At 31.5% G+C, this 13451-nt stretch overlaps 1 protein-coding gene across 2 annotated transcripts; it reads right to left on the bottom strand.

Annotated features, from left to right (window-relative positions):
• Positions 1-2425: 2425 nt before the first annotated feature.
• Positions 2426-10901, bottom strand: LOC120077988 (beta-carotene isomerase D27, chloroplastic). Of its 2 annotated transcripts, XM_039032139.1 has the most exons (7): positions 10483-10888; positions 10219-10358; positions 9271-9363; positions 8343-8404; positions 7977-8083; positions 6891-6983; positions 2426-6691 (listed from the first exon to the last, which is right to left on the bottom strand). In XM_039032139.1, exons 1-7 carry the CDS (start codon positions 10709-10711, stop codon positions 6651-6653), a joined length of 765 nt encoding a protein of 254 aa, XP_038888067.1. In that variant the 5' UTR covers positions 10712-10888; the 3' UTR covers positions 2426-6650. The 2 variants fall into 2 exon arrangements, with proteins under 2 accessions (XP_038888067.1, XP_038888066.1); XM_039032138.1 differs by having other exon boundaries at positions 2426-6983; positions 10483-10901.
• Positions 10902-13451: the final 2550 nt, after the last annotated feature.

Raw genomic sequence — 13451 nt, 5'->3', positions numbered from 1 at the left:
CCATCATATTAGTGGGGGTGGTTATTTTATTTGGCAAAAGGGAATAAAATGAAAATTATTTTTTCTTCTTGTTCTGGATGTTGACACTGTAGAACGATTGAGAAAAGACAGAAGTGTTCTGTATCTTTGAGTGTTCTTGTAAAAGTTCTCAATCTTCTTTTTCCTCTATATTAACTTTCCCCTCTTAACTAAAATAATTAGAGCCCACCACTCCTGAGTTCTCACCTTAAGAATACAAAAGTTTCATTGTGGTAGTGTTTGGATTTTTGTTCGAGACTTATCTTGAAGAAGGTCTTCAAGAAGTTCGTGATCCATACGAGGGAAATCGTGAAGAAAATGTTTTACAAGGGTGATATTTCTTGAAACTTTTTCTTGTAAAGCATGTTGTAATTTAGTTTTAAATGCATATCTAGTTGTTTGTTTATTGTAAACTTTGTATTAAATAATTTATGGAATTTGATCGATCCGTTTTCGCTCAAGGTTCTCGTCATACGAGTTCCTTCAAAACTAGCATTATCAACTAAAGGACTAAAATTTAATATTTGAAATTAGGTTGAATCTGATTCGACAATTAGTGTGGCGAGCATTTTGTTCCTTGTAGTTTAAGTTTTGGTTCATTTTGGTCACTGTAGTTTCAAAACGTTCATTTCGGTCCTTATACTTTACAAATATTTATTTTGGTCATTGTACTTTCAACTTTTGTTCATTTTGGTAATTGTACTTTTAATAAGTGATCATCTTGATCCCTTCATTTTCATTTTTATTTAATTTTTGAGAGGTCAAAAGGATTAATTTTTAAAAGTTCAACGACCACAATAAACCAAAGGTAAAAGTACAGGGACCAAAATGAACATTTTAAAATTATAGAGACAAAAATGAATCAATGTTAAAATTAGAGGGATCAAAATAATCACTTATGCCAAAATGAACTAATACCAAAAGTATAGGGACCAAAATATTTTAAACCCGAAAAGTAATTAGATTAAAATGGAACCAACAACAAAGTGAAGTTTCAAAATGTTATTTCATTTTTTTTTAAAAGGGTAACAAAAACACAAAATGGTATTTTAATTTTGGAAAAAATACATTCCCGGTCCCTAAGTTTCAGGTCTAGTTTCTATTTGGTCTACGAGTTTCAAAATGTTACACATTAAGTTCTTAAGTTTTGATATTGGTTTCAATATAATCCCTAAGTTTCAAAATGTTACAATTTTACTAATGAAATTTTAGTTTTGTTTCTATATTGTCCGTAGTTTTCAATATTTTATATTTTTAACATTGTTTTTTTTTTTGTTAAATACTCGATTTCAATCGTTGATATCAATGCTTATCAATTAATTTAAAATAATTATGAGGTGAACATTTAAATTTAATTTAAAAAGTGATGGATAATAGTGGAACTTAAGTAATTATAATTCGTTTAATTATTTTAAATTTCTTAAGATACGTTAACAATAAAGATGTAAAATGAGTATTTAGTAAAAAATGAATGTTAAAAATGTAAATCTTAAAATTTAAGGATCAAGTTGATACAAAACTCAAATGTTAGGGATAATATTGTAATATTTTAAAATTTATGACCTAAATTGAAATCAAATTAAAAAACTTATGGACTAAATATGAATTATTTTAAAACTTATGGACACAAAAAATTAGACAAAAAAAAAAAAAAAAAGGGACAAAAAGGTATTTTTCCCACTCATTTTTAACCAACATTTTCATTTGGTGGCTGTTTTTCCTTTTGTTTTTCTCCCTTTTGGTGTTTTCTGACCAATAATGGCGCAATGCAAGAGAAGGCAGATCTTACGATAATGGTGCATGCTTAACATTTTTCTGATTGATTTATCCAATCATTATTATTGAAGAAGCGCGGGAAAGATTTGAAAAAAGCTTCAAATCAATCGCCACAGATCATCATCCCTTTTGCTGTGAGTTTCAAATAAAATTCATGGAAATCCAAGTTTAATCCATCAATTTTTCATCATTCACACGATGAAATGAAAACCAATGGAAAATTTTGAGCTCATGGCTATGGCTGAAGATCAAATTATAGCCCATTTTGGTCTCTGAAAATGAAATCGGGACCCTTATGCCCTAATTTTTCAACATGTTGATGGATCAGCTCACCTAACAACCGCAAGTTTCTGCTTCCTGTTATGAAATCCATTACTTGTTTGTCTCCCTCGACGAGTAAAAGTATTTATAAGCAAAAGAAGCGAAAACCAGAGAATCTCAGAGAAGCAATGGAAATATGGGGTCCTTGTCGACACAGAAGGGCGCAATCTTATCTGCGAATGCATTGAATAATGCGAATTAACGCTACTGGCAGTTGCACATGTTGCTTCTGCAATTCAATTCACTCTCTCGTCGAGCGTGAAATTGTTACATCATTAAACAGAGCTTCTTCAGAGAAAAAAAACTGGACGGGAGGTACGTTTTTGTAAACTTAATTATGTGTCCAATGCTGTTCCTTCTCATTTTTGTGGCCATTGCTTATTATCTCTGCATCGTACTCAATCATTGTCCCCCTTTTCATGGAGCCTTTTTTTGCCAGATGATAATTTTGTCAATGGCAGTCAATATGAATGCTTTGTTGTCAGTTAATGAGATCCGTCTGTAGGTTTAGGTGAAAAGGAGACGAACGTGACAGCCAACAAACGCCGTATTGAGCTTTGCTTTTTTGCTAAGATCGAGGTCAGTAAGTCTCGTGCACCAACTGTTTGATGAATTGTTTCAACCAAGTGAATTTCATTGGATTAATAAAAACAAGTGTAGGCTTGATTTCTGAACACACCACAAATCAAACTTTGGTTGCTTCAGTCCAAAATTATGAGTTCATTCATTTTCACTGGAAGATATTAAATTAGATTAGTTTGGTGCTACAATTATAGTTGCCCACCGTCACACCTTCGATCTTTTATTTATAACTTATACAGTATTAAATTGGACATAACTCACCTACTCCTTCCCTTGCCTTTCTTGGGTGTTATTATGGCAAAGTCCAATATTGACAGCTTCTCTAACCGTAGGAAGAAACTTCCCAGAAGATTTAGTTGTAGCCACCTATGATGCTCCCTCTCCCAACTAAGAAGAGATGTGTCCATTAAAAGCCTTCTAGTCTAATTTCTTTTCTCTCAGTTTATATTACTTACAGCCCCAATTATTAATGTCATATCTCATGAGAACAATCTAAAAGCTCTAAAGATAAAACTCAAAATCTGGTATGCGTAGGGAAATATATTATAATTTATAGTTACAATAAGAGGACTCTATGAATAGTTAAAACAAAAAGTTAAGCCATGTTCATAATAGGCATCTACCATTTTGGTAGAGGAGAGCCGGAAACAGTTCAACCATTTATCGATAATAACATGAAACATCTCAGTCCCCACTGACAGAAATGGGCCAGCAAGATCTCTCTCTCGCAACCAATTATGGCGGAAAACCCTCAAGAAAATTTCATCATAAAAGTTTGTTTGTTTGTTATTTAAGTATTTATTTATTTATTTTTACTGATTGTCATTTGGTTGAATGACATTAATTTCTCTTATAATATTTTCATTCTCGTGAGAGATTTGGGAGAGCTCACAGCAGCTTCAAGCTGAAATCAACAGGAAGGGGTTAACATGAACTATGTTTTCTTTTGTTTCTCTAGACTAATTTGACATGATCAATATTAGTGGGAGGATTTATCATAAAGCAAAAGGAATAAGCATGGCCTTTTTATTTTGCCTTTTTTGTATGACTAAATATATTTTGAAATTAGAAGAAATGACTACATCATAACATTGCCGATTTGAGCGTCACTCAACTAGCAAAAGCTTAAGATGTTAAAAGTTTGAATCTCCATCTCCACCCTTGTATATCATTGAATTGAACGAAAAAAGAGAGACTGCATCATTACTAACTTTCAAAGTGAAATTTTCTTACTCATCAATAATTATGGAGTAGAAGCTGGCTATGTGTTTTCCCAATTGTCTGAGTCGAATTTTATTTTTTTAAATAAAGTAGTCACTAGTCAGTTAGATATTGGGAAGACGGGCAGGTGGGATTGGATTTACCAAGTTGTTGATCTATTGATAAATCAACTTAATAACTTTCAAGATCCCTGAAACTTAGAAGTAGGAGCTTTGACACCTCGCTGATTTAAAAAGGTAGAGAAAGTGGCCATTCAATGGGCATTTCAGTTAATAAAACTGTTTATTTGGGCTTCCCTGCCTGAGATAGGACAGCCAAAATCCCATTTTTCTTCCTCAGGGCCTACAACAACCTGGAAGAGACACAGCCCGAAGTTTTGGGCTGCTTAGTAAGAACCTGGTAAAGTCATTGTGAGGACAAGACTACTACTACCTGGTAAAGTAATTGTGATTCTTTTTCATGCTTCTTATTGGTGTAAACATTATCGTCTTTCTCTGATTTTAGTCTTTCTTATTTGCTTTCCAATTGGAAAGTCTTCATGTACTCCACCATAGGTGTTTGGAGCTATTCCTCCTATTATTTCATTCATTCATGAAATTTCTCTCTCTTCTAAAAAGAAAAGCAAGACTACATCTACCACTGCCAGGAATCTATCTCCAGCCTCCACGGTTACAGGATATTACGTTGTAAACTGCTTTTTATTCTGGTTTTATATTGTTTTATCTCTGGTTCGTGGTGGATGTTCTATGTTTTCAAGATTTTTTTACCATAAACGTGGTACCTTTATGCACACCTGGTCAAGTTCAATTTTATATGTGGCACTTAATGGCATGAGAAGAAGATAAAGATGGGACAAATAGGGTAGAAAGCAGACTCTGGAAAATTTACTGAAGTAAGGACGTTGACCCATATACTAAAAGTGAAAAGGTCCCCAATTTCCTTTTCATAGGAAGCGCATGACTTCTGCTTCTTTTTCCTTCCCCTTTTTTCCTCTTCTCATGCATTTTGTGATTAGAATATCGAGGGAGAAATTGGAGGATAGAAGATGGATTCATTAATGACAATAGAAGAAACAGAGGTGTGATGAAGATAATGAGGTGGGGGGAGAGGGGAGAGGAGTCCTAGCCGAAGAAACAATCCTTATTTTCTAAGGAACAATCTTTGCAATATTATGAAGATTACAATTTTCTAATAAAATAGCTTCCTTCCGTTTCGATGAAACGTCGTTTCAAACTTGTTTTTGCCTTACATTTAAATCACGACTGCATATTTGAATGTGCTTCTTATGGGGAAATGCTGTTTTGTTGTTTAAAGAAGTTTTAATTCTGATGTAAAGCCGCATTCTTAGAACGGGTTTGTTCAAGCTTTCCAAATAGCCTGACCTCTTGTACTGATTAGCATGGTGGTTTCATCTTGATGTCCCTTGCTGTCCAGATATATTCCTCCTCTTATTGGTTGCAGATTTAACCTTCCCATAAAAGAAACTTGTTGCTGAATTTTATATCGGTTCACAGTGGGTTTGGGTACTCAGTCGCCCTCATAATGAGACAAGACATCACAAGAATCTTAGCCTGGTTACTTGGAAACAAAATGAAGTGGGAAACAATCTTGGTCCACATTTGCTGACCTTAATACCCACAAATAAATCCCTGGTCAAAATGCTTACCTTTAATAAAGAAATTTACCATTTTCTAAATAGGAAAATGATACGTATAATTCCAGTTTTAAGCCTTATCAAAGAGAGCAAAATGAATAATCATTAAAAGTACTAATTTCTTTGAATATCTGAATGATCATTAGTGTATCAGCAATTGGAATTAATCATCGATATTGTCCTTGTAGTTTGTGGATCAAATTAGCCTAATCATATCCATGTTTGCATCTTTCCGTCGCTTCAAATTCATTGAGGTTGTTATAAACAACCATTATAATTGTATCACGTGGACAAGCTCTCTAAAAATTGACTAGATCAATTTATATTGCATTACGGAGGTAGGCTATCATAAAATATCTTTTGTTACCGCCAGTTAACTGAGGTTTTCAAAATGGATTATGTACGAGATGAATTATGTTTTGTTGTATCGGGATGGACAGTCTCACAAATACCGAAGATGGAGTTTCCTAGTGAGAGCTGAATAACTGATAATTCTTGTGATGATGTTTATAGAGTCAACAGAGAGCGTCCTTTTGTGAAAATTTGAACAATAATACCCATGGTTTAGAGTCTTCTGCTGTCATAATGTTTATAGTCTGTAGATCTGAATAATAGCAAAATATTGAAGAGAACAATTATAGGTTACCAATCTATAAATTATTGCTCATGTTTTCCAAATAGCCTGACCTCTTGTGCTGATTAGCAAGGTGGTTCCATCTTGATGGTTTTCTTTCTAATAAGGCACTATGAAATATATTGTCCATACTCCATTTTAGCATTTCACATGAAGATAACCGATTGTAATTGCTGCATCTTAACCTTTTTCCTATACACATGCTTTTAATTGTGTTCATGTTATCTGACAATATTGTAGTTTTCATCTTCGAACTAATACAATGATCAGAAAGCGAAATTCCTGCAAAGTTACTTTTGCTCTGATGCCTAAACAGTAAAACTATCTGGTTCGTCTTGGAAGTAGAAAAGAGGTTCTCCTGTAGTCCAGAAAATACTGGAAACAAAAACAATTGGGAGCTAAAATGGATTTCATCCTAAAAATTTCTTTCAGCGTCCCTTTGCTCTAAATGAAACAGTTTGTCGTATGTTTCTCTTTCGATTTGCCTGCAAAATGTAAACAAAAAAGATCAGAATCATTTTTAACTCATATTACCATCCCCCTAAAAATATGGTTTGGGCCTGTCGTAGTCCTGCTACCTTGCCCAGTGAGTTATTTGAATATATTGACTTCTCCACTCACAGGTAAAGAAGTAAAAGGTAATAATAAGGAAAGGAAGAAGAAGAATTGTGTTAAGGTTAATACATAGTTTGTAACATGGTTGCTTAAGTGCTGGATCATCAATTGGAGCTGGTGGATCCTTTCCAAATATCATCTCACAGCTCATGTCATCAAAATCTGCAAAGAAAAGAATAGTTATTTGAATCATATTAAAGCTTCTTCCTCCCTCCCCCCTCTTTTTTGCTCCCAAATTCCCCTTGCACATTGATGTATTTCTTGGTCCTTGATATGAATACTAATGGCTCCCAGCTAGTAGTTACATCATGGTGCACAATTAACATCCTAATACTAATGCTTCTTCTTGGTTGCATTTTTTTACACTTGTGATGATTAATGTATATCATGGGCAAGAACGATGATTGGCTCAGTAGGAAATTCAGCTTTTAATTCTTGGATTATAACCATATTGCAAAATTAAGATCCAGGTTTGAATCCCACTCAGCTTGGATGGGGCCTATCTGCAGTTCTTTTGTACCCAAAATGGTTCGTGCATGGGACCCTCCATTCACATTGACAAACATAATCCCTTCCACCATCTGGTGCTGGTAATGTTGCTTTAATAGTAATTTCACTTTTGCTCATGGATCTACCAGTCATTGGTCATTGCACTATAGCTGATTTACTTTATTTAGTGTCCTCACATCTAGACCATATAGATTCAGCTGAAATAATTTAATTCTAATATTCCTTTATATGTGAATATGAAGTTTTTACAATTGCCTTGAGTTAACCACCATAGGTTGGCTTAATGGTCAATAAGAGCCAATGTAAATAATAAAAGGCATAGAATGATTGAGCTCAAGCCATGTGGCTGGATATGATTTTTCTTGGCAACTAAATATTGTAGGATTGTCCTATAAGAATAATAGAGGTGTGTGCAACAAACTCTAAACACTATGAACATGATAAAAAAGAATTATGGCCTTCGGTTATAGTTTGGAAGCTTGAATTAGTGTCTAGAATTGCCTTGTACTGCAATGTATATTTGAGACTTTCTCTTTCTTTCTTTCTTTCTTTTTTTGAAAAGTTGGAACTTGATTTTCTTTTGGGAAAGCAATATATGGTTGCCGCAATTTTTTGGTGATTCTGTAGCTTAGTGAGGAGACTTACTGGGGACCATGCTGACGGGCATTCCCAAGGAATCCTTGATGAAATCCTGACATGGAAACTTGCATAGATTAATGCACATTCCAGCACAATTAGTTTGCTCTAGGAACCTGCAAATAAATGGGATATGTTTAGGGGCAATATAGATTTGCTGAATGTTATTTTTGACTATGATAGTTTCAAATTTTCAATGATGGGAATTATGGACAATTAATGTAATTAAGTACTGAGGGTTTAGAAGAAGTGTAATAATTATTATAGACAGATCTGTGGATGTGGAAAGTGTCTCAGGTAGGTGAGAATGGGACCCCCATGAACGGTTAGATAACATTGCCTTAATTATAGAACTCTGATGTGAGAAAGAATTACCTGCACTTATGGATTTGAACCACATTTTTTTCCCTTTTCCCTTCGAATTCTGATTCCTTCACCTGTAAGAATTATATGCTACTATTGTCAGTCTTACGAATTAGTGATCGAAAAAAAAAATTGCTCCTTCCATGTTTGTGCTTTTTCAATCCCTCCCTCCCTAACAATCTAGTCATATCAGCTGTGTTTAATCTGAATTCGTAAGGAATACTTAAGACTCTGAAAGGGCCAAAGTTAGTTAGCAGGAAGAGAAGAATTGGTTCATATATCTCGTCACAAAAACCTTTATTTGATTTGTAGGGACAGGACAAGTCTAGAAGGGACTAGTGCCTCAAACACTGCAGGTTTATCAACTTGGCCATTGAAAATCATATTATTATATTCAATTTAGTGCGAAAGGTGAAATTCTTGATGTCCACCATTATGCCTCTTCATATGTCACTCTTTTCAACCTTGTGAATCTTTCATAATTCTGACCTTATTTGTTCAATGTCCTCCGTTTAAATACTATCTATTCTCAGCAAACTCTTCGACATCGGTCCTAAATGGGGGTGCTGAGCACTTATTTAGTTTCCAATACAAATAAAAGAAAAGGTTCTCAACCATATAGAAGATTCGAACCCCTGATCTTTAATAAAAAATACATGCATAAACAGTTGAGCTATGCTCAGGTTAGTCGCTATTCTCCAATACAAAAGAAAGAAAATGTTATAATTCACTTTCTCTCTTTTGAATTCAATATGTGAAATAGAGATTTGAACCTTTAATCTTTTAGTCAAGTGACATATACCTTAGTAGTTGAGTAGATTAGTCTCTTTCTCATGGCTATTTATGTATGCATTCAAGTGAATTCTCAATTAGGTCCATTGATTGATATTAACATACTGAGGAAATAAAGGGGCCTTTAGGTAAATTTACAACATTATACCTCGCAGGGTCCAACTAACCAAGCAAAGAAGACAGTGGTGAATACAGCAAAATATTCCCTTGCGAATTTGGATTGTGGTACCAATGCTTTTATCTGCACTTTGTTCACCACTATATGGTAAGGACATAGTTTAGATGAGTGAGGGTATAATAGTAAAATGCTAATTTGGGGATGGATTAATAATAGTAAAAGTACAATTTAAATACTTGTTAATAAAACTAACATAACAAGATGTGACCATTTGATACTATTTCCATATAATGACGTGACAATCAAATAATTATTAAGCCCAATGATTTGTTGAAAGAAAAATTAGAAAAGGGTATAGTTGTTCAGTAGGTTCTAACCTAGGCACAATTATGTTGATGGGAGAAGAGAGACCAAACGAGGAAGACAAGTGTTGAAAATTTTGGCACAAATAAAATTCATCAAGGTTGAAATGATCATGCATTACTTACCCTAAGTCAATTATTTAATAACAAACATTAACATAGGTAAATAAATAATTTAGGATGTCAATGTAAGTTTAGTTCAATAAAAATATATATGTCTCTTACATGCACGTAATTGTTGTACTTAAAAAAAATCAAGGTCACTTAAAAAAATATGACTTTAAATGATTCTTGACAATAATATATGTTCTATTGGATAAAGTAGAAGCTATTCACAATCTTTAATGATATGTTTTTTTTAGTTCAATGGAGGTGAAGATTCGAACTGCGGATTCTTTAGTCATTAGTACATACTTATGCTAATTGAGGTGGTACAATTTTATATATTTAATGATATGTTTGGTGATGTAGGTATTTTACATATATGCATGATATGCATATGTAATACATAGATCATGAAAGAGAAGGAAGACTAGAAGGTTAAAAGAATAATAAATGGTATTAAATGGTAATGAATGAAACATAATGGTGTCACATGGTAATGAGTGAAGTTTACCAAAGAGAGTATTGGCTTTGGAAATGCCCTTCCAAGGGCTTGAATGACAACTTCCCTTTGTTTGATCTGGTTGAAATTTCTTGATGCCATTGTTGTCACTTCCACCAAGCTTTCATATCCACTCTTTTTGCTTCTCCAACCTTCATATCATTACTGTACATTAACCTCTCTCTCTCTCTCTCTCTTTTCCTCTTTTCCAAATCTTCCAAAAAAAAAGATAAAAAGAAAGAGGGAGAGAAAAAAAAAAAAAAAAAAAAGGAAAACCTGATGTTGCTTGTACTGCCTGAGACAGATGGTGTATGGCTATTTTATCAAACCAATTATCTGTATAAACAGTATTGGTTTTTCTTGTTTCTTCTATTACTCCACTCTCTGCTGGTCTTGTGAGCACTGCAACACAAGGAAGGCTTTTTCTTCCCAACTTCTTCATTTTGTTGTTGTTCATCATTGTTGGTAAAATGACTCTCCTTTCTTGAATAACTCTTAAATCCATTTCTTAGTTTTGAGACAGAGGAGAGGGGGGGGAGAGATTTTAAGCTCATAACAAAATTTGGTTGTATTTAAAGGTAAATGGACTTTAAGAGAAGTAGAATGGAAAAGGGATACATATTAAGCATTTGTTTAGCACAAAATTTTAAAGATGGGACGTGAGAATAAGTCATTTCTATGCTTTAATTCCTTTACATATTCGTCAACGAGCATAGTTTAATTGATATATGGATGTGTTAGCAACTAAGAGATTGGTGGTTCAAATCTTCTCATCTTTATAAAAACTCTTTTATATCCATGGTATTTAATACCCTTCTACAAGTCAGAGTTGAGTGAATCACATTCTCTCTTATCTCTTTTATCTCATTTTATTACTATTGAATTATATAACGATATATCAAATTAATATAGTTTATATATATATATATATATATATATATATATATATATATATATATATATATATATATATATATTTTAATTGTAATTAATTAATAATAATTTGCGGATGATTTAAAATATTTACTTTATAAGAATATATATAATTACGTATATTAGTTTATTGATAATATATTATTTTAAATTAATTATTTCTAAAAAATACTAAATTTAATTAAACTTTTATGGATTTTAAAATAATTATATCTGATTATTCAAATTAGTTTTTCGTCCATCTTTTATAATTAAGTAAACTATAATTTTAATGCATTAATTGAATTCATATGTTTTTTTTTTTTTTTTTTTTTTTTTACATTTTGAAAGAAATTTATTTATTTAAATATTAATTCATTAATTAATGTTTAAACAATTACATAAAATTTATATATTAATCTCATCAAATAAATATAAATGTAAATATAATTTGTTTATATATAAATTTAATCATATTTTCACGTTAAATCAAACAGTTTGAGCATCTTTTAAGACTCCAAATTATAGATGCCCCAGTCTGGAGTTTTATACTTTTTGTTTTTTGTTCTTCGTTTTGTTTTTGTTTGTTTGTTTTTTATTTTTTTTTTATTTTTTTGAATGGATTGGCGCTTTGTACTCTTAACATAAATTATTTATCACATTTCTTGTGATGAATGATAATTATATCTAAATTTATTAATTTAGAATTTATGTTGAAATGATCGATAAACAATATCTTTAAATGACTCTACGGTACCAATTATTCTTCAAATAATGACGATACATAAAATTACAAATTTCAGTACTTGAAAAGAAAAGAAACATAATTCCAAATTCAATTACGAAAAATTGTAGGGAATACATTGGTTTATATCTCTACATGTTGGAGTTGTATTGGTTAGAACTTTAAACTAATTTCATCAATTTAAACTCTGGAATTTATAAGTGTGCCAATTTACACTTTCGTTCATATTTTATTAAAAAAACATTGTATGAAACTTATAACTTATTTAGACATTTTATTATAATTACATTTAGAAACCATTTGTGTATCAATTTTTACATGTGTATAGACTAATTCAAATATCGATTTTATAAAATGTAAGATTATAATTAGTGCACGAATGATTCTCAAAGAAAATCCTAATTAAGAATCTAAATAGATTTCTTTATGAAAGTTTAGGGATTTAATTGATACAATTAAAAATTTCACATGAGGTTTCTCCAAATGTAACATAGAAGGGGTAAGTTTAAATTGCTACAATTATTAATTTAAGTTTTTAGTTGATACAATCTCTAAAGCTTAGGAATGTAAGTGACTATTTTTTCAAAATTGTATTACACACACTATAATTGGCCTTGTAAACTTTTAAATTATATGTCAATAAAAATTATTTTGGTAAAATTTCAACTTACAGCCTTTCAAGTTAAATCTTGAACTAATATTTGTATCAATTTAACTTTTAAACTTTTGTAAATGTATTAATTTACATCCTCCAACTTAGTTTGAACAATATTATGTGAAACATGAAATCGTTTCAATTAAACTTCTCAATTGTTATAATTGAATCAATTTAGACCCTTTATTAAGAGTATATTTGAAATTGTTCATGAGTTCAATTCTTAGATACGTGTAGATTTCTACAAATAGTGAACTAATAAAATCGATGATCAAAATTGATACATGGACAATTTTCAAAGAAATTTTAATTGTGAGTCTAAATTGATTTATTTGCGAATGTTTAGGGGTGCAATATATAAAACTATAATACTCATTCTATGTTTATCTAAATAGAACATAATGAAGGATATAAATTTATACACTTACAAAATCAACCATTAGTTTAAATTGATTTGAGTTCATGTAAATTGATATTTTCCAGCTGTTTTTAATTGGATGCCATAGAATAAAACATTTCTATTAATTTTTTAATTATATTCTATCGGATTTATCCAAAACAAACATTCTTCCGGCTCTGGGAAGATTCCATTTTGTTTCTCATAAGTAGTTATTTTTAAATTAATAGAATTGAAAATTTTGAACATTTTTATTGTAATTTTTAAAAATGTCATTTTCAATTTTTCATTGGAAGGGAAAAGAATCAATTGTCATTTTCAATGTAAAAACCTCTTTTGTCTTTCTCATTGGGTGGATATATGTTGAGGGGGGGCTACATCCAAAAATAAAAACGTACTTTAAAGTTCTAGGAGTTTTGCAAATTGGATTAGAAATATGAGATAGTTCAAATTTAGGGGGAAAAAAAAGAAAGAAAAGAAAAGAAAAGAAAAAAAAAAGACAAAAAGGGCACTTTTTGAAAATCAGAGGATAGAAA

Source organism: Benincasa hispida, chromosome 5 (genome assembly GCF_009727055.1).
Source record: "Benincasa hispida cultivar B227 chromosome 5, ASM972705v1, whole genome shotgun sequence".
NCBI classification, from domain to species: Eukaryota; Viridiplantae; Streptophyta; class Magnoliopsida; order Cucurbitales; family Cucurbitaceae; genus Benincasa; species Benincasa hispida.
Note: the sequence above shows the minus strand (reverse complement) of the source record. Positions and strands in the feature narration are given on the sequence as shown.

Coding starts and splice junctions, on each gene's coding strand:
- LOC120077988 (XM_039032138.1), bottom strand. CDS start 10,711: ATGGATTTAAGAGTTATTCAAGAAAGGAGAGTCATTTTACCAACAATG. Junction 9,364..10,218: donor CAAAGCCAATACTCTCTTTG/GTAAACTTCACT, acceptor AACAAAGTGCAG/ATAAAAGCATTGGTACCACA. Junction 8,084..8,342: donor GTTCAAATCCATAAGTGCAG/GTAATTCTTTCT, acceptor ATTTATTTGCAG/GTTCCTAGAGCAAACTAATT.